The 26,242-nt window shown below is 38.5% G+C and overlaps 1 protein-coding gene across 1 annotated transcript in view; it reads left to right on the top strand.

The window, feature by feature from the left end:
- Positions 1 to 24,150, top strand: part of LOC139727424 (uncharacterized) — a 31,116-nt gene extending 6,966 nt beyond the window's left edge. The window contains exons 2-11 of the mRNA XM_071638379.1: positions 5,114 to 6,657; positions 8,990 to 9,139; positions 10,340 to 10,576; positions 17,336 to 17,416; positions 18,389 to 18,550; positions 19,166 to 19,303; positions 20,105 to 20,239; positions 20,989 to 21,137; positions 21,800 to 21,959; positions 22,780 to 24,150. Of these exons, the coding sequence (XP_071494480.1) occupies positions 5,114 to 6,657; positions 8,990 to 9,139; positions 10,340 to 10,576; positions 17,336 to 17,416; positions 18,389 to 18,550; positions 19,166 to 19,303; positions 20,105 to 20,239; positions 20,989 to 21,137; positions 21,800 to 21,959; positions 22,780 to 24,150 (4,127 nt within the window). The remainder of the gene's footprint in view (positions 1 to 5,113; positions 6,658 to 8,989; positions 9,140 to 10,339; positions 10,577 to 17,335; positions 17,417 to 18,388; positions 18,551 to 19,165; positions 19,304 to 20,104; positions 20,240 to 20,988; positions 21,138 to 21,799; positions 21,960 to 22,779) is intronic.
- Positions 24,151 to 26,242: the final 2,092 nt, after the last annotated feature.

The following is a 26,242-nucleotide window of genomic DNA, read 5'->3' as shown; positions in this document are numbered from 1 at the left end:
AGGGAGGAAGGATTTGCTATATCATTTTACTCATTGTCCAAAACTATATGGATATGCAATGAGCATATAATCCACATACATTTCCACACATACCATAAATCTGAACATATTTTATATTGATTGCAAAATATATGTTTTCTTCACCTTGCCTTGTGGAGTGGCAGTACAATGATATAGGTACATGATCATAACATACAGGCTGCAAGCCCTGTAGCAATTATGGCGTATTTAAGTATGATGATTTCCCAAGCCAAGTGTAGTGTAAAAGAAAAAACCAAATGTCATAGAAATCATGGCTTAGAAGAGAGAACTCAGAATGTTTCAGAATACATGTCTAGTATAGAGGGATATTGGCTCTGAATAGTGTACATACTACATACAAAATGAAGTTATGTATTATCTTTTGTTTACTCTTATAACCCTATCAAGTGGATAAGTTTTGAATCGTGAATGTTGAACCACACTGCCTGTAAAACAATTGATATGACTTTGCACTTTCCAAAACTACTATATGGAGCTCTACTCACTCTAAAATTGTCATTTAGTAATCATTAAAAATTATTAAAAAAGTGGAAAAATTCAAAATTATGCTGCAGAGTATTTAATTGTTTTGTTCTATTCCTTTGGCAATCACTGCTTTCTAAAGATAAACTTTGCCTGTGTGCCCTCTGTGTGAATTAAGAAGTCGAGTATAACAGGAAGTTGTGATCGGTCCAACCGAATTACAATAATTCTGTCGAAACATTGCTTGGCATAATCGCAGTTGTATGATAGTGAGTTATCTCCCCTGTCATCCATCCGTCTGATCGAGGAGAGAGACATCATCGAGCAAGCTTTGTCCATTAGGGTGATCCATGCCAAGGCGAGGTTAGAGTTGCGTCATATCAGATAGCACTGGCAGGGAAGAGAAGGACTTCGACAAGAAACCATGCACCACTTAGACACTCCCCCCTTGCCTTTTTTCAGCTCCAGTTAGGGTGCTAGAGAATTTCCTGCCTTCCCCCCTCCCCCATCAGAGAAATTGAGACACAACGTTAACACCCCTCCAAATAAGAGGGAGAAAAAAAAGTGTATTACTAATCGTAATCAAAGAACTTGGCTTTCGCGATAGATGTCTATCGGCAAACGCCGAGAAGCATTCCAGCTCTCGAAGAGGAACTTGGACTTTCTTAGCAGGGGAAGATATGATGACTCATGCAACGGTTGTTCCAAAGACAGTTTTTTAGAGCAAACTGTGAGGGAAAAAATGATGACAGAAGAGTAAAGATATGGTGCAGTGTGCTGTATGAATAATATGAGAAAGAGAAGGGAGGGGAGGGGAGAATGCAGCAGCAGAAAGCCAGTGTTATGTGATGTGTCATGATAGTGATATCCACTAACTCTTAGTGATATTACTGGAAAGGGGTCTTTTTTTTAATTTGCTTTACATCGTCGTAAGTACAGTATATGTATCAAATATAGGTCTAACATATTATGTTCATATGGATCTCTCTCTATATAAATATTATAATATGTCAGGACCTCAAACCAACTTTTTTTTGTCAGGTGACCTGTTCTGGCCACTAAGATCTTTAAATCTGAAATGTTGGTGACCCCCAAAAAAGATATGTAGTTGCTTGATATAAAGGCAACATAACAATCCATTATGAATCTTCTTTGTCTGATCAGGCTATTGAAACATTAATTTGGTCACCCGACACCAACTCTTAATGTTAAGTTTTGTTTATGTTACCTGTTTCATTTGTCAATGTCATTCTCTTCAGTTAAATATTCACACAAAATACACTTAATGACATATTATGTTAATCCATATATATGTATTAACATAATATGTCATAAATGTATTTTGTGTGACCATTATTTGATATAGACATGTATGTCTATATCAAATAATGGTCACAAAAATTTGAAAATCTAATGTATACTGTGTGAATTTTGCATATAATCATAATTAAAGTTACCAGATCAGGGTTCGAAATTGGCGATGGTCCGCTGGCCATTGGCCACCCAAAAATCGTGTTGGACTGGCTAAAAATCATAAAATTCTGACGTTACTAGTCCGTCTGGCTAGCCAAAATATTGCTTCAGTGTCAAAATTGATTCTAAGTAGTCCGTTTGGCTACTTTTAAAAAAAAGTTAAGTGCAACCCCTGCAGATATACTCAAATCTGTCTATATTTATATTTGGAATTGGAATTGGAATTAAGTCATGAAGAGAACAAAATAAAGTAAAATTAATGTTTGTTAAACTTTTACTCAATTTTCTTTTCCTCTTGATAGTATATAAAATGTATGATGCACATTATCACTCGAACGTCGAAATTTGAAGCTTAGAATACATTGCGTGTTCTTTTTTTTCTTTTTCTTTTTTGGATGGCATGAATTTTTAGCCACAGACATGTTTGTTTACAGTCAGTATTCTTGGCAGTACCTTACTTTCTTGGCAACTCATCAGATATGAATTGATCTGTCTGAAACTGCCGTGACATAGTCAGAAATATATTCACATGCCCTTCATGCATTGTCTAATTAATATGTTCCATGTTGTGACAATCTGCAATACAAGATATTGCCCCCACCCCAAGAAAAAAATGGACTCTAATAAGAATGTTCTGTAATAAATGGTATCATTTCTCATTGCACAGGTTTATTCAAATATCCTTAATGAAAGATATCTAATCACCACTAATTTTAATCAGGGATAGGAGCCAAAGACCCCCACCAATAGAGTGTTGTGATCTTTATTAGTTAATTTTCATACATGATAACAACATTGACAGTTGGCACATGCTCTTCAACATACTGAGATTAAAGTGGACTGTACAGCTGGAATCGGGAGATAATCATTTGATTTACCATGCAGCTGCTTTAAAGGGTGTGTACAGTTCTGGTCGAGGTGTAGATTTAACTTTTAACATTTTGCGAGATATTCAGAAACCACTCTATGAGATGTCAAAGAGCATGCAGTTCTAAGGGGTACCAAAAGTTTATTCGATGAAAATCGGTTTTGAAATGGCTGAGATATCCAAAAACAAGGTGAAACAAAGAGATCCTAATAAAGTTGTGGCATGTCGCCTTTTATTATTAGCACATTTTTGGATATCTCAGCCATTTGAAAACCAATTTTCATCAAATAAATGTTGACTCCTTCTTAGAATTACATGCTCTTTCATATTTCATAAGAGGCTTTTCATTATCTCACTTACAACAATGTAGGAATGTTCAAAACATGAATCCCTACCTCAACCAGTACTGTACAGTCCCTTTAAATGCTTTCTGCTCTCTCATTCCCAAAGTTAACCTATTCTATACTAGGGACTTTAGACAGGGTGTACAACTCTATGAGGTTTTCTGTGCTAATCAGCACTTAAAAAACACAAAGGATAACTGTAAAAGTGGATATTTTCGCGCGACTAATTTTTTGCGCTTGGCCAGGTGAGAAGAGTCTCGTGTGTTTTTAATTCCGTGGAATCAAGACACCAAGTACAGGAACATACGGCTAGCAAAAATATTCGTGTGCTTTTATTTTCACGCTAGTTTCTGGTTTCACGAAATGCGCAAAAATTTCAACATCGTGAAAATTTCCACTTTTACAGTAAACTGCCTTGCCCTGTCATGTATTGATTTATTATTGGATCAGGCAGAAAGATGTGGGTAGGGTGTTGGAGCCACCATTAAAGGGGATGGCTAGTAACTGATCAGTGGGAATCAGTGGGACTGCTGAGGGATGATTGTTCCAATCCTTGTGGGATTCATGTAGAGTACATAATATATCTATTCTTGTGTGAAAACTATTTGCTTCAGAATGGTCTCATATTCAAGTAATGTGCAGTTTAATGTTTCCAGGTAAGCGTCCCTGGTCAGTGACGGGGCATTAATCTGCACATTACTTGAATATGAGACCATTCTGAAGCAAATAATTTTCACACAAGAATAGATATATAATGTACTCTTAAATGAATCCCACAAGGATTGGAACAATCATCCCTCAGCATTCCCACTGATTCCCACTGATCAGTTACTAGCCACCCCTTTAAGCTCAAACTGTAATTTTTCACCAAGAAAAGAAAACTGCAATGTAATGTGCATGAAAACTAACACATCATTTATAACCATGGCAGACAAGCCAAGAGTTGTTTTGAGCATGAGGTAATGTTTGTAAATCATGTAGATACTTCATCAAGAGGTTGTTTACAAATGACATAGGATGCTATCTGAATTCAAGTTAATGTAAGCACATGTCTACCCCAGCTATCTATCCTCCCCCCCCCCCCCCCCCCCCAAAAAAAAAAGAAGAGAAAAAGATAGTCAATAATCATATCCTGTTTCACTGGTATCCTAAAAGTGGGCCTGCTTTAGATCTACATCTAGGCAGGGCTTTGGTACCGTGCTTAAGATTGTCCCTTTGAAAAAGGACTTTAAGCTTACTCTTACATAGTCATGTTTTGCATGATACTTGCACTATTAGCCAGTGTTGAGCTGAGCATATGCACATAAAGGTTTATTATACGAAGCGAACTACTACACCAAGGGCCCATTGCAGAAAAGTTACAATTATGATAACTTTGCCATCCAATGGTAACTACCTATGATAGTAACAATACTCAACAGCCAATCAAAATCAAGAATTCCATGGAAGTTGATGGCAAAGTTACCATAATTGTAACTTTTATGCAACGGGCCCCAGCTACAGTGAGAATGACTCTTCCTAGTGAGGTAGAGATGACATAACCTTCTTTTGTTATCATGAGAAACATGTAGAGTAAAACAGTTTAACCACCCAATTTATTTATATATTCATAAAGAAAGATTGCCTTTTATATTAACCTTTTTTAAAGGTTTTGAATGCATGAATTTTTTCATGTACTTCAAAAGAAAAAAAAAGGGGGGATTTCCAGAAGATTATTTATACTCAATCCACAGAATTGCATATAATATCATGTTTTCAGAGCAATTTATGGAAAATGTCAACATGCTTTGACCACATTCTCGAGGGGTTGAGATATATAGCAATATGTTCTGTATTGTTGTGCAACATTCGATGATCTCAGATACCTGTTGGTGATGTGCTGACCCCTCTTTCTGCCTTGTTCTTCCTCTCTAATGCATCTTAGGACTCCTCCTGGCAACAGACGCACCCAATGTACTCCACGATCCTGGCCATCAAGTGGTATCCTCGGCACCCCAGGTTGAGCCTGGTCAGTCCAAGGAAAATCCTGTTACTCCCAGCTCACCGGCAAGACAAGACCATGAAGCAAAGCCAATGACCAGTGCATTCAGGCCTGTGACTTCTGACCAGAATGGGACATCACCGTTCCCAGCCAACCTGGTCAACACAACGCCATTAATCGACCAGACACAAGTATTTCCTCGAACAACTCTCAAAGCTGCTACAAGTGCATTTGCAATGACAACAGGCCAGTCTGCAACACCAACAGTGCATTCTGCACCTTCAACTGCACAGCTGTCTACAGAACCAAGCCTGCTATTTACCACTCCAGCAGCACAAGCTGCAACGTCAAATGTGCATACTGCATCTCATGGAAGGACTACCCTAGGTGCTGGAACAACTCAAATATCTACCCTTACTCCAGTCGATAAAACAACCCACAATTTGACCACACAGCAGAATGTGCACACCACTCAGATAACATCAAATACAACATATGCAACACACTCAGCACCGCAGAGTACTTTGCCAGGCAGTATCAGTTTGCCTGTCACAGGTGGCGTACCTACTGCAAACTCAACCGTTCCAGCCACAACACAAGAGTTGGCAACACACCCATTGCCAACAGTTACAACAAATGAGACAGAGGCAACAACATGGGTTGAACCAGTTGTAGGAACAACAAACCAGACAGGTGATGTCACTTCAGTTGAACCTACCACATGGGCAGAAGCTGTTGAAATCACCACCAACCAAACAGGTGAGGTAGTCGAGCCAACTGAAACACCACTGGAGACAACTTACCCAACCACTGCAGGAGCAATTCAAACCACTAAAGATCTGACAATAAGACCCACCACCCCTAACACAACTGAGCCACACACAGTAATAACGACCTCCATTACAACCACATCAACAACCCAGTCTTGGACTTCACCGACACCAAAAACTCCAGGCGTGACAACGACACAGCAACAACAGAGGACGTCAACTGTTCAGCACCGTACAACGCAGACACCAAGGCATCAGACAACTGTTACCATGGCAACCACAACTCAGGTCCAACCAACAACTGAGGAGACCATGACACCAACGCCTCCTCATCCTCCATCTCTATTTACACTCCCGACCCCGGCAATGGTGACACCCAATGCTTCCTACCACCTCTCCGCATACATCCAGCTTCGCCTGAGCACCCGCTGGTCGCTCTTCTGCGCTATTAATCAGGACATCAGAGATGCGTTGTCCGAGTATGCAAACGAGGTGCTCGGCCTCTCACGATACCACAGAGTGTCCGCATCCTATCTGAACGTCTTTGACTACTGCCGGTCAGTCATGGTCAACAGAATGAGGAGGTTCACCACCACACCGATACCCGTGGACTTCTATGTGGCTCTGAACAGCACCTACCACGAGAACAGCACACGTAAGGTTGGGGCTGAGCTTGTGAACGATCCATCAAATTTGCAGGAGGACATTCCTTTTCAGGTAAGATTGATATGAATGTACAAGTTTATTAGGGAGTAGTTTCTGTTGGTTTTGGTGTCTGTGTGTCTCTTTGTTAATCTTACTTTATATAGTTTTCGTGCTGGACTGACCAATAATCAGAGAAGCCTGTTGACGTGTTAAAATGTTCCCAAATCACATGTCATAATTGGATTAGGGAAATTAGAAGAATGCACTGATGTGATTCTAAATTCAGTTTCCTTGAAAGTCACAAGAATTTATACAATCTATTCAAAATTCTGTGATGGATTTTCTTCACATTGCACAGATCATGCAGTCATCTGTGGAATAAATGAAATCTTTCTTTTTTTTAAACCACATGTGCTCCCTCCTGACATAGACTCCCCGGGGTACATAATCAAGCTTGTGCAGATACTTGGATGTGTTCAAATCTGCCTGATGAATGAACTATAGTACTTTCCGAAGATACTTATGAGTAGGCCTATTATACCCCCAGTCTGTGTGACATATTCCTAGTGCGTAGGTCACTGACCGTAGAGAGAAAGAGAGATTTGGGGAAAAAAAAGAGAAGACAACAACAACAACAACAAACTGACCTAGCAACCTGCTAGAATGAGGCGAATCACCTTTTTGGGGGGACTTTTTGATATGTTAACCCGTTGAGGACGGACTGATTTTGCTACAACATGCATTTCCCATAGACACCTGCCAGAGTATACTCCGGACTCGTCCTCAACAGGTTAAAAACAGACAAGGATGGGTAGACTCTGAACAGGTTATTGGTTCTAAACTGGGGACTTCCTGCTATGGTTACCCTTGTTGATGTTTTGTTGATGGTACTAGAGGCCTACATGTGAAACAGGTTGTGCTAAGTGGTGGATTGGGGTCATTCAGACACTACTTGGTTTATCACGGGATGAGTAATGCTGACGGGTAATTCAATTAACTCGTCAAGGTTTCAGACAGGGCAATGCACATATTTAGTTTTTGGAGACAAGTTATGATTCAAGAATTTAAGACTATTTGTCATCATCTGGCTATGGATTTAGAGCTGAGTATTAACACAAGAAGAAACTTATAACAAAGAGCCTGTACAATTATTTCAAAGTTTATGTTTAGCAGTTATAATTGCCTTCCATCAATTGTCCATCATTTTTTTTCTTTCTTCTCTTCAGTGCCCAGGAGAGATCAAAATGATACTCTGCACAGCAATTTTAAAAACATTTATGGAATGCAACTTTACTTGCCTGTCAAGAAAATAAAGTTGCTTATTTGGCACTCTTTAAACATTTTATTACAGTATATCCAATGCAATTATGGCCTATTGTATTCAAAATCAATTCTCCAAAGTCTAACTACATAATAGTTTGAAATTGTGCATTTACATTATTTCTTGAAACAGGAAGTATGAATCAGATAGTATTCTGAAAAGAACAGGCAAAAAAAGATAATGCAGCATGAATTCATTTAAGCCTCTAGCTTAATTTTCTTCATTGTTTTTCCATATCAGCTCAAAGACTTGATGAACCCCAAAGATTTGAATTTAGACATAGAGTTTGATTTGATTAAAAGGAGGCAAGAGATGTACTTACCAGGTTTATTAAAATCCTGAGACTGCAGCATCTTGTGTGACATTTTCATCAGCATTGATAAGTGTTGTGTAAAGTTCAAACTAGGTGCAATGCTCGGCCTGTAGAATTTCCAGCACTCTATAAACGCTGTCACAGACTGGAGTAATTGGAGTTGATGGAATTGATTAATAGAAATCTGTGTGTCCTTGTTTTGAAAGCAACTGTGACAGCAGTGTGGGGGGGGGGGGGGAGGGGGTAGGCACGGAGAGGAGGTGGCTATCACTCACAATGACATCTCTGGTAGAATTTGCATAGAATGACGTCAGGCTTATCCAAGAATTAGTATTACCATCAGTGATTATGTTGGCTTAGAGTGGAATATGAATTTTGCAATGATATTCTGCCGCAGATTAGGCTGTGGTTTGCTCTGAAAAGCCTCTATATACTCTCCAATATTTTTGTCTCTCCCTTCCCCGATTCTGACATCCCATTCTTACACAGTGCTTGCTGTAATGATAATGTCGGTAAATTGAATGTGACTGCTCATTTGAGAAATTCTCTCTCATGACCATTGCATGTGCCAAAACTCCCTTGTGCAATGGCTCATGCAGTGAAGCTACTCTATTGCTCTCAATTTCATTGTGGAAATCAGCAGCCAAGTCGAGTGTCCCTTCATTAGCATAGGAAGGGAAGTGCTGCTTTTACTTGCAGGCAAAAAAAAAAAAAGACGCCCAAACTCAACCTGACTCTTTTTCTCACACACTAAAATGGAACATTCACAGATTCAAGAAGTATACCTGCTGACCACCGAGCAACAGACCACTGACCCCCCTACACCACCAGATGATGAGGCGCAGGGAATGGTGGTAGCGGTCACTCTCACCGTGTGTGCCCTGGTCTTCGGCATCATCCTGTCTCTCATTGGCTTCAAGGCAAGTTCTTCTTCCTGTCCATTTCATGTCGCATTGCGTTTGCTTATTGCATGCTTTCTCACCCACCCTGTATGGTGTGGACGTTACTTACTTTCCAAGAACTCTGTGAGATCTCTTCTTCAGCAGAGATCTGGGAAGAGTTGGGCTTTTTTTTTGGGGGGGGGGGGGAGGGAGGGAGAGGGGGGAGATGAGGGAAGGAGTCATCGGTGTTGGGGAGCTATTGAGGGGAGGGTCACCATTTGACTTGTGTCCTCACCTAAGTCATATTTGATAGATCCAAGGTGCCTATATTCTAACTTAGTCATGGGGGTTTGCCCCCTCTGACTCTAATGTTGCGGTGAGTGAGGTATGTGGTGATATTGAATGTCTTTAAACAAAGAGGGGTTTCAAAGGATGTTCTGAGCACCACATAATGTATATAGTGTACGCTACATGTACAATGTACCTCCCTTGCAGTAGTGACAATTGCAGGTGTATGTGGAGAATGAAATCTTTAAGGAGAACTTTGAGAATTCACCCTATTGAGTTCATTGTGTTTAATTAATGCAGTGATTCAAACATAACAGATCGGTGAATGTGAAAGATGAATATTAGACACCATTGACACAAAATAATGACTAAAAATGCCAGTAAGTCATCTCTAATTCACTATACAGACATGTCAAACTAGTTAGCTCTCAAGTGATTATGAAATATCTTGTGTGTTATATTGTGCATGAAAATCATGCAATTTAATAAGTTGGAATCTACATGAAAGACTTTATTTTCTATTCCTTGAATGATATGACAGTAGGAAGAAATATCCTTGATGTAAACTGTTTCATTAAAATAGAAAGAAAAAAGTCCCATCTTGTTTACATCTGTGTACAATGATATGCACTACACCGGTATGTTTCTGTGTGTTCACCTCATATTAATCTGCAGGTATTCCACTCATTCGATGAGTTAACAGTTTTTGTCAAACTATTTGGAAGGGAAGGGGGAATTTGGGATGCATGGGGTTATTCATTTAATTTTACAGTTGTTTGTTTGGTTTTTTTTTTTTTTGGGGGGGGGGATGTTTTGAGGGAAAATGGGTGTCAGAAAGAGTATTTGAAGACGATGAACCATCATTGTAGAATAATTTCATGGCGTATGATTTTATGTAAAGTGCCATTACCCAACATTGTCTGTAATAGTCCTCCTCTCATCTCTATTCAGGTGTACAGAATACGAAAGTCTCAAACGAGCTTTGTGGATCGGTACTACTTTGACGGCAAACAGCTCCAGGATGCCTTGAGCGAGTCCCATCAGATGAGGGGCGTGTCCTCCCCGAGCAGGACAGGTGTCGGCCTGAGCTCCCCCACCTACCGGGGCTACTTCACCAGCTCCATCAACCATGGACTGGTGATCGACGACGAGGAGACAGTGTTGGCGGAGGAGGAGGAACCGGAGGAGGTGAGCATTTCTACACCCCTCTAACCCGTTGAGGATGAGTCCCAATTATACTCGGGCAGATGTCTAGGGGAAGTGTGTGTTGTAGCAAAATCAGTCCGTCCTCAACAGGTTAATACTCTACGCTCTGTGCGTGCTCTCATCTTTATAGTGTAGCCATTTACTTTGGTGACTTTTAATTTTACAAAACATTTTAAACTTTTCTCTGATTGGAGGTGAGCTTGATGATAAAATTGTCAAGATCATGATGTGTGCATGGAGTAACAATGATAGCAAACTGCCCCCCCCCCCCATTCATGTAGAAATTGTATGACCTTCCCATAATGTGTTTTTTTTTATCATAGATATCACAAACACATGATAATTGCAGCCATGGACACAATCCTCATGGTGGGGGTATTGCATTGTGGAGCAGTAATGGTGTAAATCAGATTAAAAAGTTTGCCATGTACCAGTTCTGTAGGCATAGACTGTACACTCTCTCATTGCTGTTCACTGTAAAACTGCCTATAATGTCAGCATGTGATTCCCTTATTGTCCTCACCATAAACTATTCACTATTTTTATGCCTCCGCCACGAAGTGGTGCCGGAGGCATTATGTTTTCGGGTTGTCCGTCCGTCCGTCCGTCCTTCCGTCCGTCCGTCCGTCCGTCCTTCCGTCCGTCCTTCCGTCCGTCCTTCCGTCCGTCCGTAATGAATTTTGTGGACAAGGTAACTATCAAAAGCTGTTGAGGTATCCTGATGAAACTTGGCATGTATGTGTATTAGGGGGTGAAGTTGTGCCTATCAACTTTTGGGTGCATGTGCTCAAGGTCAAAGGTCAAAAGGTCAAGGTCAAATACATAAAATTTCACTATTTCCACCATATCTATGCAATGCCAGAAGATATTTTCTTGAAACTTAGTGTATACATGTATTACCCAATTTAGATTCTCTGGTGAAAGTTTTGGTCATGAGGTCAAAGGTCAAAGGTCAAAAGGTCGAGTAAAAGTATTAAAACTTCTTTTTTTTCTCTGTAAATTGGAAAATTGTTCAAGGTATCTTCATGGAACATAGTATATATACATGTACTGACTGGCAGTGATTATCTAGAGAATGTAGGGTTCATGGGGTCAAAGGTCAGGGGTCAAAGGTCAAGTGCAACACTTCAAAATTTTACTATTTCCCTCATGTTCATGCAATGCCAGCAGGATTAGTATTTTTTTTTTACACTTGGTGTATGCATGTGTAACCTAATAGCAATACTCTGGAGAGTTTTTTTTTCTTTTTTTATTGCCTCAAAGGTCAAAAGGTCAAAGATCAAGTGAAAGTGCTGAACTAACTTTTTCCTCCATATCTCGGAAGTGGCTCAATTTATCGTGAAACCTACTGCATATCTATGCATGTTCTACCTGAAAGTGATTATCTTATGAATTTTAGGGTCTAAGGCCAGATGAACATGGTAACAATTTACTATTCAGTACAGAAATTGCACTTTTTCTCCATACTGGTACCATGAAAATTACTCAATGCATAAATGTATGAATGGGTCAAAGTCAAGTTAAAGTCCTTAAATCCCCAAATACATGCTCTCCTATTCATCCAATTAAACCAAGTTCAAGGAAGGTGAACATTTAACACATTTCTGACAAACTTGTCATTTCAATATTTTGCCAGTTTTGTGAAAATGTAATCACACATTGTCCACATGGACTATCTAGACCTATTAGGAGAATCATGCATTATGGCGGAGGCATACCAGTCGCCATAGCGACATTTCTAGTCCTCTTTGTTTCTGTCTTCTTCTTCTTCTCATGGTCCTCTCTCTCTCTCTCTCTCTCTCGTTCCTTCTCCATACTAAGGGGACTGACAGAAAAATCTAAGTGTGTGAATCATTAGTCAATGTTCAGTGTATTTTACCGTCCATTTGCAGTGTACCAGTCGAGAAAGGCCAATTTGCTGTAGTTGTCATGCAGACGTGTGATATGGGCACGTGAGGCATGTTTGAAAAGTTCTGGCATAGAGTCAAAGTAGATGTTCATGTCAACAAATAAATGAGAGCACTTTATCTCAATTATTGTGTACATTTTACGATATCATCATAACTGCTACTGAAAATAAAGTGAGCATACATTTTATGGCATCAAGTCATAGATAAACGTCTGTGAAGTTTTGTATGCTTGGCTCGTTGGGTCCTGGTAGCATGTCGAAGTGGTTATGATCCATTGTGATAGGAAAATCTTTGTTTTTGTTGTTGTAGTTTGTATATTAGAAGTGGTACATTTGCTTGCTTTGTTCATTGAAAACAAGAGGAAAAGATGTTCATTGCCTTGGAAGTAAATGGTTGTCGGGTGTAATGGATGTTTGTTGTGCAACACCAATCTGCACGTCAAACAAGATTTAATGGTTTGATCTAGATTGGAGATCAAACACAAAGGAGTGCCTTTTGCCCCCATTTTATCACCTGTGGCAACTGAGGAAGTAACTCTGCCCAAAAAGTACATCCAAATGCACCTCATCCTGCAGTTCATTGCAATAAGGATCTTCTGAATGTGTATAAACCTTGTGTATTGTTATTAACAGTAGGGCCTATATTCATGGGACCAAAGTCAGCAAGTGCTTGTTTGCATTTCAGCTAAATTTATGAACTATTGTCCACTCTTTGTGATCTACTCACTGTGTACCATCTTGTGTTGGAAGGCGAAATGTTACCACATAATGAGACTTGGTAAACTTATAGTTTCTAGTGGGATGCAAAATGACTCAATCTTGACATTGGACTCCCTTAAGGCAAATAATTCAATCAAATTTCAATTCTTATTTCATTTTCATTTTTCAAGTGAACATTAAGTACATATCACCCTTCTTTTTAAAGCAAAAGAGTAAGTTGGGTAGGCAATATGTTGTGAGATGTACAGGGTATACAAAATGGTCAAACATGATAGCGAAGCATTTGTTGATACCAAGTAATTAATAAATCACATCAGATGAACAACTTGCGATGTTGCATTGTGATGTATAATTGCAGTGATCTAATGAGCTTTTCCCCATTGCTACGAATCATATCATGAAAATCAGGTAGACTTTAACAGAATATTGTAATTCATTTCTTTCATTCAAAGTGTATGCTTATATGTTAAATGAATGTATCTCATGATGCATAATATATTATTTTCAGTAGTTTCTGTAAACATCACATACATTGTGCAGTAGTACAGTAATACTGCTGTAGTTCTGAACTCATATCAATTGAGCTACTTCTCTAGAACAGTCATTGCTTTTCAGGGGGTGGGGGTGGATGGTATCACATTGTGTTTACAATGGTTTCATTCCCTTCACTGAGCTATATATACACTAGTGTATTTTTAGTGTTTGTTTCTTCTTATGCTTACTGTAGATATTGTAGCATGATATTTTTCACAGCATTGGTAGTTCAAAGTGATAAAAGTACCAAACATACCTTTTCCTTTTCACAAAAGATAGATGAAAATTGTCTTTGTAAAAGAAACTTTATTTTCTTCCAGCCCTTCAGGCATCATCCAGTCACAAGATGTAGAAAGCAGTTTTGTATTAATGCTTCTGTGTCTTTATACCACTTCCTGTTATAATATATATGTTACAAAATGATTTGCAAGATTCATTTCATGTGATGTTTTTAACATGGCTTCCAAAGAAAGCTACAGGAACCTATTTGACACTCTCTCACTCTTTGTTATGATGTACAAAGATCCTTGATGCTTCAGTTCCGTGAAATCCATGTTATTGTTCAGAGTAACCTGGTACAGGAAATAGTAAGGCGGCAAAAAGTTATCATGATGAGAGAGAGATAGTGTTGACATGTTATGGCTTCATTTCCTTGTTGTGTTCAATACAGAGACTGGTATCCCTTCTCCGAGTAGGATTATCAAGAACCCCATGTCAGAAATAGGCTTAAAACATGTAGACTGGAATGATGGCATATGGCATTGTTTGTGTCACATCACATTCCTTACATTACTGCATTATTCACTTGAAAAATTAAGCACGTAAGTTGTTGGACATTTTATTTGTGTGTGTGTGTGTGTGTTTTGTAAGAAATCATGGCTGAAAGAAGTCATGTAGGGCCTACTCATGCAGTTATAATGAAATGTCAGGAAATTCACAGAAAAGTCTCAATTTTCATTGTACTTCAAAGGAAGCAGTTTTGATCTGAAAGTCAACACATCACATTCCTCGGATTACAGCATCATTCACTTGAAAAATGTAGCATAATATTTTATTCTTTTTTTGCTGTAAGAGGAGGAAGTCATGTCTTGTGCAGTAATAGTGAAATGTCAGGGAATTCACAGAAAAGCCTAATTTTTCATTGTTTGTCAAAGGAGGTGGTTTGATCTCAAAATTGAGTCACATTTACAGATAATGTGCCTTTTTTTTAGCCATAATGTCGTGAACACCAGAAATTTTGCGGCAATTGCAGGAGGGCTTTCAATCAAGATCTGCCAATGATAATGTTTTCACGTGTCAGAGGGAATATGCTGCTGAATTTAGCTCTTGTGCCCTGCGGGGAAATGAGAAAAAAACAGACTCAAACAAACAAAGGGCACTTCTGCCATTTCCTCATCCAGGGAAAGTTCGTACAGTCTGAAAGGGGTTTCCTCTTTTTCTCTTTAAAGGGAAAGTCCATCCTAATAGTATGTTGCTTTGAATGAAAAGAAAAAAAAATCCAAGAAGTCGATCAGTGAAAAATTTTGGGGAAAAAATTGACACACATGTAAGTTATGAACTGTTGAAATTAAAGTATAGAGATTAAGACAAATTGGCAACTCTGTGTGATGTAGTTGTTGAGCAGCTCTTCATTTGTAACAGTACACAGAAAATCACAAAATTTTCATTTTTCTTAGACATTTGAGTACAGACTGAACTCGCCTGTTGATGAGGACATGCAAAAATGTATTACCAATACCAAGAACAGGTCTGAAGAAAATTTTTCTTGGCAGAAAAATGAAAAATTGGTGACTTTTTGTGTACAAGCCAAATGGAGAACTACTCAACAACTACGTCATACAGTGTTGCCAATTTGTCTTATTCTCTAAACTTTGACAGAACCTCATGACTTTCTTTTTATATCTGTTTTTCCCCCCAAATTTTTGGTTGATATACTTCTCTGATTTTTCTCTTATCTTACAAAGCAACACAATATCAAGATAGACTTTCCTTTTAAATCGTGACATTTGTAGCAGGTAGACAACCATTTTTGGTCATGTCCAGCCAAGCCTCCAAAAGCAACACAAAAGTACTGGTGGGAAACAAAAATAGGGAAGGTCACTCTTGGCAGGTGGTTTTGTACTTCTACATTGTCAGTTCTATGGCTGCAGTATTCAAATCAATCTTGGCAAAAGGTTGTCTAAAGAATATTCATAGTAATAATTCAGTGTGCTACTGAAAGAATGCATATCTCCCCCCCCCCCCTTCATGTCTTGTGCATGTGGGTTTGCTTTTCACATTGTTTTTCCCCCTAAAACTTCTGAAGACTGACACTAAACAATTCTTTTTCAGCCCCATGTATGTTTTTACATGCACACAGTGGGTTAGGTGATGGATATTCTGTTTCATTTTAAGACCAATCCAGAGGGATCTAAAACGAAAACTATTTATATGTCAACAATTCATTGATTCAGAGCTTAGTCATGACTTGTAGATATGGTTGTTGTTGTTTTTCTCCACCATTTGGTATATGTGTGGATATGGGTGATCAACTTTATGATGATGTTCAAACAGCATTTATATAGTGTCATTCATCTGTAGAACGCGTCTATAACTCATTGAACTTTATCTAATAGCTATTTGTCTTAAAATCTGTTTAGCTCTCAGTCATTCTATTTGTCAGTCTGTCTATCTTTGTATCTATCTAGCTATCTTTCTATCTGTCTTTCAATCTATGTATTTCTGTAGATCTACATGTATGTCTGTCTATCTATCTATCTAAATTCTATTCATCATTTTTGTCTATAGATCTACATGTATAATATATGATGTCAATCTATCTATCTTTCTATCAATCTACGTAATATACATACATATGATATCAATCTATCTATATATCTATCTTCCTATCTTTGTATATTTCTGTAGATCTACAGCTATATGTCTATGTATGTATGTATGTATGTATTTATTTATCTATCTATCTTTATCTATCTATCTATCTGTCTATCTATCTATCTTCATCTATCTATCTATCTATCTTTATCTATCTATCTATCTATCTGTCTATCTATCTTTATCTATCTATCTATCTATCTGTCTATCTATCTTTATCTATCTATCTATCGATCTATCTATCTATCCTTATCTATCTATCTATCTTTATCTATCTACCTATCTATCTATCTACCTTTCTATCTATCTATCTATCTATCTATCTATCTATCTATCTATCTATCTATTTTTGTATCCAGCTGTTTCATTCTAGACAAAGGGGATATGGCAAACCAAGAACTTTGCAGAGTCTTCCTGATTCTACAGATTGCTCACTGTAAAATTGTAATATTTCTTTCTCTTCTGATAAGAGATATATTTAAGCTTCCTGATTTGGAATTATTTTTGCCTATGAGATGCATTGTGAAGTGAACCTACTTTTTTGAAATACTGATAAAGAGTACAAGCAGCCCACTGTCCTTGACCATCAGTTGAAAATTTTCCATCAGACTTTGTTTTAGGTCATGCAACTAGTACTACTGCAACAAATCACATGTAGAGTTGTTTCATGATCATCAATTTTATTTTTGTTGTTGTTGTTGCAGGCCTTACCTTCCCATTATCTGACTGAAAGTGCGCTGACAAAGTTTTACAGCTACAGGGAGGCCATTGAAGAAGAGTTTGAGGTAACAGCACATACCACCATGTTGCAGTGAAGTTAACTGTGTACTCTCCAGTCTCCTCCCACTCTCTGCTGCACAGACAGACAGACAGACACACACACACACACACACACACACACACAAATTTTTGGGTTCCATTCTTGTTCTCCCTTTATGAAGACAGACCATTGCTTCTGCAATGTACCATCAGTATTTTTGTCAGTCACATGGTGTCAAATGGACTGTTGATGTCAACATGAGGAAAAGGAATGATTGTTTCATCTGAATATTTGATAAATTTATGATACTAATCATAAGTGGTGATACAGTCTTCGTATTTCATAATCTCTTTGATCAGGGCCCTTGTCTCTAACGTGATTCCAATTACCATATAAAGTCGCAATCGCCATCACTTTCACAGCAATTTGAATAGTTGCAACTAATTGAATATACATCCTGGCTGTTGCCATAGTAACTGCAATTATTGTGCCTTGAAGGGATCGTATAGTTTTGGTCGGGACCTAACGTAAGGATTGTAACACTTTTTGGTGAGATAATGAGAAACCTCTTGTGAAATAGGATATAGTTCCAAAAAAGATTCAGCTTTTGGTTGATGAGGGTTAGTCTTGGGATGGCTTAGATATCCAAAAAAGCGATCCTAATAAAATTGAAAGGCCCCGACTTTTATTGGGATCTCTTTGTTTGACCTTCTTTTTGGATGTCTCAGTCATTTCAAGACCAGTTTTCATCGGATAGACTCCCCATGGAGTTGCATGCTCTGTAACGTTTCATAGAGTGGTTTCTAAATATCTCGCAGAACGTTACAAGCTGAATCCTCATCTCAACCAGTACTGTACAGTCACTTTTATAATTGCAAACTTGCTCATGAAATGGACCAGAGATACAAGATTAAGTATGAAAATACTTTTGTACTCAATACTTATTCATTGTATTGTATATGTCTTCATTTCTTTTTCTTTTTTCTTGTGAGTGTAGAACCTTCCAGGCCACCATACGATGTACCCTGATGTTAAAAAGAAGATCACCCCAAAGTTACGTCATCTTGTCCACCAGTCTCCTTCAAAGACAAGAGTACCAGTCCCAACAAGTCCAGGCCCAACAAAGGCTGACTGCACTATCGATGCCAGCTATGTCAGGGTGGGTTTGTTGCCATGCAATGATGTCATTTTTTTTTTTACATTGTTTAATGATTCCAGCAAAATTTTCCAGCATTCATGAGCATCCTTTCAATAACTGAGTGTTTTAGAAGATTGTACATATGTGGGGAAAACAAAGTTGTGTGATGACCGTTGACTCTTGATGTACCTTGCAATGAGTTTTGCATTTTCACTAGTTATGTTATTTCTTGCCAGCACTTTGATGGTATTCTGTTTTGTTTTGTGCTTCTTTAGTCTTCAGAGAGATATCATTTCCCCCTGGTGAAGATATCTATAATTTTCTCTCTTATTAAAAGGTTCTTAGATGTTCAAAGAATTTTGAAATGACAACTTCAAACCCATGATAGAAATAAGACCATCAGTCAACCTATTCCTAATTTTTTCCTCTGCTCCTTACATGTAACTTTTGTTTGAAATTCGTATTCAATAAACACGTGAGAAGGATGTTAAGATGAAATTTCAGTCAGAAAACATAGGATATTAACTCCCCTCTTATGAATTAAGTGTGGTCAGGTTACAAAAAAAAAAATGTCCACATGATTTAATGATTTAATGACTTCTTAAGAAGAATTCCTTTTCTATGGGATGTCTACAGGGTCAAACAGCTTCAGGTTGTAAGTACATAGCAGCCAAGGTCACTGGTCCAGACTCCCCAGACAGCTTTTGGAAAATGGTTTGGGAGCAGCAGTCCAGGACCGTCGTCTGTCTCTGTTCTCCGTATGAGCTTGGAAAGGTAAGATTACATCATTTTACCAAAAAGGTGTATTTAATTCTTTTCCATTGCTTTTTTTTATGGTTTCTTGTGTTTGTAGGTGGCTTACTATAGTGTCTCAAATACTCCACATTCAAGTTGAAATGTCGATGAAAACGACAAAATAAGATTATGTCGATGTTGTTATTATGCAATTGACTATTAATTTCAAATTATATCAGTTGGCAATTGTTTATGCTTGGTGAAAAAGATTGGAAAAGTTGTTTTTTAGTCTTTACAGCTTTAATAATGATTGTTACCTATTTTCTATTCAGAACTCCCAAGAGTTGTCCAATACAACCCTTTTCTGCTAACATTATTGCATTTCAATCATCATATCTATTTTGTTATAATGTTACATAATTATAATGCTGATTATTAATGATTATTATAAGTGTAGTAAGTATTAATTGTAGTAGTAAGTATTAATTGTAGTAGTAGTAGTAGTAATAGTAGTAGTAGTAGTAGTATAGTAGTAGTAGTAGTAGTAGTAGTATAGTAGTAGTAGTAGTAGTAGTAGTAGTAGTAAAAGTAGTAGTAGCAGTAGTAGTAGCAGCAGCAGCAGCTGCAGTAGAAGTAGTATCAGCAGTATTCATGTTACTTTTTTTTTTTTGCTGCCATCATTGTGTTGGCATCATGATTCATTGTCATTCCTCACAACCATTTATTCATTTATTTTTTATTTTTTTGGTTGTTGATGTCATCATATCATGAGAAAGTGGTAATCAGATCTCAAAAATCTCTTCAGCCGCTCCCTGACATGCCACCATTATCTCTTGACAGGTGTGCCTACAATACTGGCCCTCCAAGGAGGGCGGACCCGGTGCCCAGCTCTACGGCAGCATCCTAGTCACCCTGAAGGGTGGGGCCAGCGGGGAGCACTACTTCACCTCCTCTCTCCTCGTCAGAAATATTGAGGTGGGAATCGGCCCCTTCAAAAGATTCACTTTAGACCTATACACTTTCCCATTTTGAGTTTCATCTCAAATTATCTTGATCCGATGAGAAGACCAAGTATTTCTATATTAGTTAGTGCAAATTTGCACTTTTGCATGAGTTTTTTTTTTTAAGAAAAAGCCGTAAGTTTGATTTAATCAACTACCAGTGATTTTTGTTTTTGTGTTTTTAGGTCCTTTGCATGTAGATAAAAGGGCTTAATGCCATGACGATCTATTGTAGAAATTATACACAATAAACAGATACAGAGCTATCAGACTTTCTGATTCTGCAAAAGTTTCTCTGAAATATCAAACATTCCTTAATTACGTGACAAGGGAGTATAAGACCGTCGCTGATTTTAGAATTATGTTTGTGTGTGGCACATGAGCAAAATTAACTTACTTCATATCATTCATATTATTTTTCAGTTTGCGAGTAACTGGTAAAGCAGTGGTACATACAGAGGCATGTGTCATATATCCAAGAATAAGACTCCATATTGATGACAAAATAAAACTTTCAAATACACAAGCTAAAGACGAAAGAGGGATAAAGAAACCGCCAAAATGGAAATGTGTAACACTCGACCTGATATTCAGCAGGCAAAGTAGACAACAACATCTTCAAAATAACCTGTGCATGTTTAGTATATGAATACCTCAATGTGCTAGGATTTTTAATATCATACCTGTAGTAGGTCAAAGAAATACATGAATTTTGTCTCACAGAAAACCCTCTGTCGGCCAGTGACTCACTACTGGTTCACCAACTGGGTGGATGGGGACATTCCATCAAACGGTCAAGCTCTGATGTCCATGCTACTCCAGGTCCACAGCACCCACCAGGAGAGCTATGGGCCGGTCATTGTGCACTGCAGGTGGGCAGAGGGTCACTTGCATGGCCTGACCAATTTTTTTTTTTTATTCCTCTGGCAATCTCTGACGGTTGTTCATGCCACTCAGTTTATCCCATTGCTCAACAGAACCGGGATGCTTTTGTAATAAAAGTCTGTTAGCAGTGGTTAATAATATGGGGAGAGGATTAATATGTCAGTTTAGAAAGAGTCCTAGCTTTCTTGGTATATGCAGTTTGCCCAACCTCCCTAAAATGGGTCAGAAAAGTCTAGAAAACCAAAATGATGAGGAAATTTGGTTTGAGGATGAGGTGCAGTCAACCACGTAGGAGATAAGCCATTTACATACAACACATTAATTACAAAAAACAGAATTGATGGTAAAATGCTTCGTTGCAAACAAAAGAAAAAAAAGTTTGTCATTTTGAAACATTCATAGGCTTTGAAATTAGGTTCTAGTACCGAAGATGTTAAGGATTGTAAGATATCAGACTGCCAATATTTGAACAAAGTTAATATGAAAATTCTCATTTTTTCAGCCAAATCATCTGATTTCACAGATTTGTCAACAGCAACGTCTGTGACCTTATCAGGGAAACAGATATAGAAATTATGCTGTGAAGGACTGAAGATAGAGAATGTGAGAAGAAATGTATGAATAGTTCATGTTTTGTGTTCTGTCTTAGTGATGGAGTTGGCCGAACTGGTATGGTGATAGCAACGGACATCAACATGCAGCGGCTAGAAGACAGCCACTGTGTAGACATTCCACGGACAGTGTCGGCCATCCGCCAGGACAGGGGTCAGGCAGTTGCCAATGCTGACCAGTATGCATTCATTTACAAGGTCAGGGATGCTTCGACCATTGTCAGTTGCTTTGGGTGACCACATGTTATGCTGTGCTTGACATAATCTCACAAAGATTACTGATGCTGTGTTGTCCTAAGTGGAAGTGAAACTGCAGTTGACTGAGAGCATAGAACTCTCCTTTATTTCTTTTAACATTTACAATATATACAGTTAAAAAGATGAAATATAACATAATTCACACATAATACACAAAGGGGTGACAAAGGTCATCATATAACAAAGTGGTAACAAGTCAGACTTAGATAAAAGTCAGACTTAAAAAAAAAAGAACAAGAGAAGAGAAGTGAGTAAAGTGAAAGAAAAAGGTGTCCCGTAAAAGCCTCAAGGGCTTGCAGTGATGGGATCACCTGACAATGAAGAGTTGGATGTAATACAAGAATAATAGAAAAAGTTGTTCAGCTGAATCCAGCATTTCAAGGAAGAAAGGTCCAATGCATATGGAAATGAGAAAAGTAATCACCATTTATTGCTGTTATGATGCGGGAAAGTACTGTCCACCATGTATGTACATGTACCACCAACATGTGGAACTCAACATCATCTTAACCGTCACACTTGTCTTTACATATTCTAAACAGTAAAATGCAAAAAAAAAAAAACCAACAACATGTTTTCTTTCATACTCAATTGGCTGTATATAATTGTTATTATAATCTAGTGGTGTCAAAGAAAAGAAAATATTATGTTGGTCTTCATATCATTCCATCAGTCTCTGATTTAATGGTGGGTATAAAATGTATGTGTTCATACTTAGAACCTAGAACTGATAAGCCACTGCTTCTCTTCTTGTTTTCAGACTGTCCACGAATTTTCCAAGTTCCTCAGCACAGCTCACGTCAAGGAGACGAGTGACACAGAGAGTGTGGCTCATGAAAATGCCGAGGAGTACAGTGACACCGCCAACGAAGACCTGTCCTCACTGGCCACCAATAGCAGTCGGGCATCGAGTTACCTTGGAGACCTGTCCTCCACTGTAAGACGCAAGCTTGCTCTCAAGTTCCCTTCGCTGGGCATCAGTCCACCGCCGCAGCCCTCGCCGACGAAGAGTGCAAAGTCACCGGGGGAGTTTGTCGTATTCAACAGCCCGAAAGCAGCCAATCTTGATGTGAGTGTGGTGTCTGGTCTCAGCAGTTCGGGGAAGGGCGAGGGACACAGCAGCGGGAATTCGGAGCTCCAGTTCCGTTTCGATCAAGCAAGTTTCAGTATTCAAAACGAGGAGTCATCGAGTAGTCAGGAGAATGGTGATCCACACAGAGTTCATCCGCATTCATCTTCATTACATCAGCCGGAGAGGGCAATCGATATCTTGCCAGTTTCATCTGTCCTTGCATCCAGAGACAGTCAAGAGCCAGATATTTGGGGAGCATCATCATCAACAGGACCTGAGCATGGATTCAGCCAGTATCATGGGTCTGGTGACTTTGGGTTCCCTGCTCCACAGTCAGCTCGAGGCATCGGACATCGATATTCTCCTGCAGGCTCGAGTGGTCATTCAGAGACATTTCCGGTTAGCTCCAGAAGGTCCGATTCCTTCATGGCAGAAGAGGACCAGGGGCACCACTACGAACCAGTCCACGTTATTCAGCCCTTTCCTCAACCACACACCAGGGAGCCCTCCTATCCTGTGAGCTTAAATCCCTTTGATGACAATTCCTTTGGGAATTCCCTCGATATACCTTTACAGCAACATCAAGATTTCGTCCAGTCTACCTCCACCAATTCTGCCTCAAGTCATGGAAATCCTATGTCTTCTGATCCGGTCTTCCATGCACCTCTGACAAGTCTGGACGATCATAGTGTGCATTCATACCCTCAGGAGAACAATCCCTTTGACAATTCCAGTGAAGCCGACGATAACTCCATCCCAGCCTCAAGCAGTCCGGCCTCTCTCAACAGCACCTTTGTTTTGGTCTCCCATCCTGACGATGCAGAGTTGATCGCGAGGCAGACATCGTATCCAAGGGGGCTGAATCCCTTTGAGGACAGTATGAATCGTAGCGGAAGCCATGGAAGAGCGAGTCCGATGGTGAATCGGGGTCTGCGCCTCGTCTCTGCACCTTTCAGACGTAATAAGAAGAGTGGTGGTCCAGATGCCTGCCCACCGACGGCATGTAGCAATCCGTTTGGAGATGACTGGATGGATGATGCTGAAGAAAGCTTCACTTGAAGATCCGCATGCTTCAGTGATGGGAGTGTCCCTTTGAGGAATGCCGTGAATATTTCGTCTTCTCATCTTGTAAAAGCAAGATGTACAGGAACTTTGAAAAGATATAAACTACTACTTTCTTGACAGGAGACAGTCCTGCGTGACGCCTTCTCAGTGATACCACTTTATAGTTTTTAATGAGTTACAAATCTTATTGGTAACTCACAGAATGGTATATATTTTTGTACCGTTTGTCCCCTTGTCTTCCTTGAACATACAACAGTACTAGATCAAACACATTTCAAGTGCTAATGTTTATATCGAATGCATAGGTGAATTTAATAGATTTTGCAGGTATGTAAGTTGTTATTTGTCAGGTAGTGTCACATGTTTATGATATAATTGTAAAAACATTGTTGAATGTAAAGTTTTTGGCTTTTATGTTGCAATCATTTTGAAAAGGAGATAGTATATTATATGTTAAGCAGAGATATAGACAAAGAGTCCGCTGTCAATTTTATATGGTCTTTGAATCATCTTGTAAATAGTGAAAGCAAAAATGTAATTAAAGAAAATTCTCAGAATTGTAACCCTCTTATTCTTTCTCACAAATACATTTGGTGTGTGAGTATAAAGAGACAATCTTTCAATACCATGGCAGCATCTCAAATTTGATGTGCTGTGAATACAGTTTGATGTTTGAGTCACAGCAAATGTGATTGCCTTTCCTGTTGGCTATATGTAAAAGATTCCTAACGTTTATAGTAAACTGGACCAATTTATCTTGTAATTATCGTGACTCTACCTTTATTTCATCAGTAGATAATGTCAGTAGCATCTTGTGAAAATCTCAAAATGTCTCTCTTCAGAGAGACAGAAGGCAGATGTTGAATTAGCTGCAGACAGCAATACTCTTAATGATACACAATGCCATTTTTGTTTAAATCTAATGATACCCTTTGTAACATTTATAAAGCAGCGTAATGTTAAAAACTCTATGTGGTGTGATAGAGATCGTCACATGTTAGTTTCAGTTATATTCATGTAGAACTAAATTGTGATTAACAAGTGTGATTTTACACACTTATATTTATTTACTTAATATTAGCATCTCTCCTGTAGCTGAATTTTTACTCAAATCAAAACTATTCACATTTTTTTTTGGTGGACACTTGTGAACAATTTTTTTTCTCATTTCATTTGCCATTAACTTGCCATGTACCACCTCCTAGATTCTCATTCATGTAAACTAACTTTTAAAGTCCATTTCGATGTTTTCAGGTGGCATATATCAATATTATTCTTCAGAATTGTCATTTGACACTGCTTCTCTGTATACAAGCTTTGATGTTGAACATCAACTTTGTGAGAAAATACCTGCAGAGAGATTCATGAATGGACTTCTCTTTGTACTGTGCTGAGGAATCAATTAGTGTGACAGCCTGTTCATTACCATCATTATTGTCATGATTTTGAGGATTATTATTATAACCTTTATTTTCATACATCACTTGACATGCATTGTAGAAAAGAGAAGCTACTGTAAAACGAGGAATGTTCGCGTGCATTTTAATTTCGCGAATTTCGCGAGCGCCAAGATTTGCGAAATTAAAATGCCTGTGAAAGTTCTTGTCTACACTATATGCATTGAATGCCAGTGGCAATTCACGAAAATTTTTTACCACGAAAAAGGCCGTCAGCTCCAATTCACGAAAATTTCATGCCGCAAGTATATCATGTTTTACAGTATATATATTTCTCCAGTTCAGGAGAAGCACAATTCTGCTCAATAAGGATTTGTTTTTTTGCTAACAACTCACATGCTTTCTTACAATATTTCTACCAGTACTGTAATTGGACCTTTGCTATATCATGTTCCATGCCATGTATATGCTTATTGAAGTGTATTAACTTGTTATATACAGTAAGCTAATGTATTACTCATGATATGGTGTTTTCCATTCTTTTACAATCTCTTCTGTGCAGACTAATTCAGAACTGAAAAACAGAAAGAAAAAAAAAACAACGCATCTGTATATATAGTCATTTCAGAAAGTAATTTGCATAATTTAAGAACTTGTCAGTCAAAATACAAAGGATGGGTTCCCATGAA

Source organism: Diadema antillarum, unplaced genomic scaffold (assembly GCF_040938485.1).
Source record: "Diadema antillarum isolate AM-2024a unplaced genomic scaffold, OU_Dant_1.0 seq00000130_RagTag, whole genome shotgun sequence".
NCBI classification, from domain to species: domain Eukaryota; kingdom Metazoa; phylum Echinodermata; class Echinoidea; order Diadematoida; family Diadematidae; genus Diadema; species Diadema antillarum.
The sequence above is the reverse complement of the archived record's forward strand: the minus strand, read 5'-3'. Positions and strand labels throughout refer to the sequence as shown.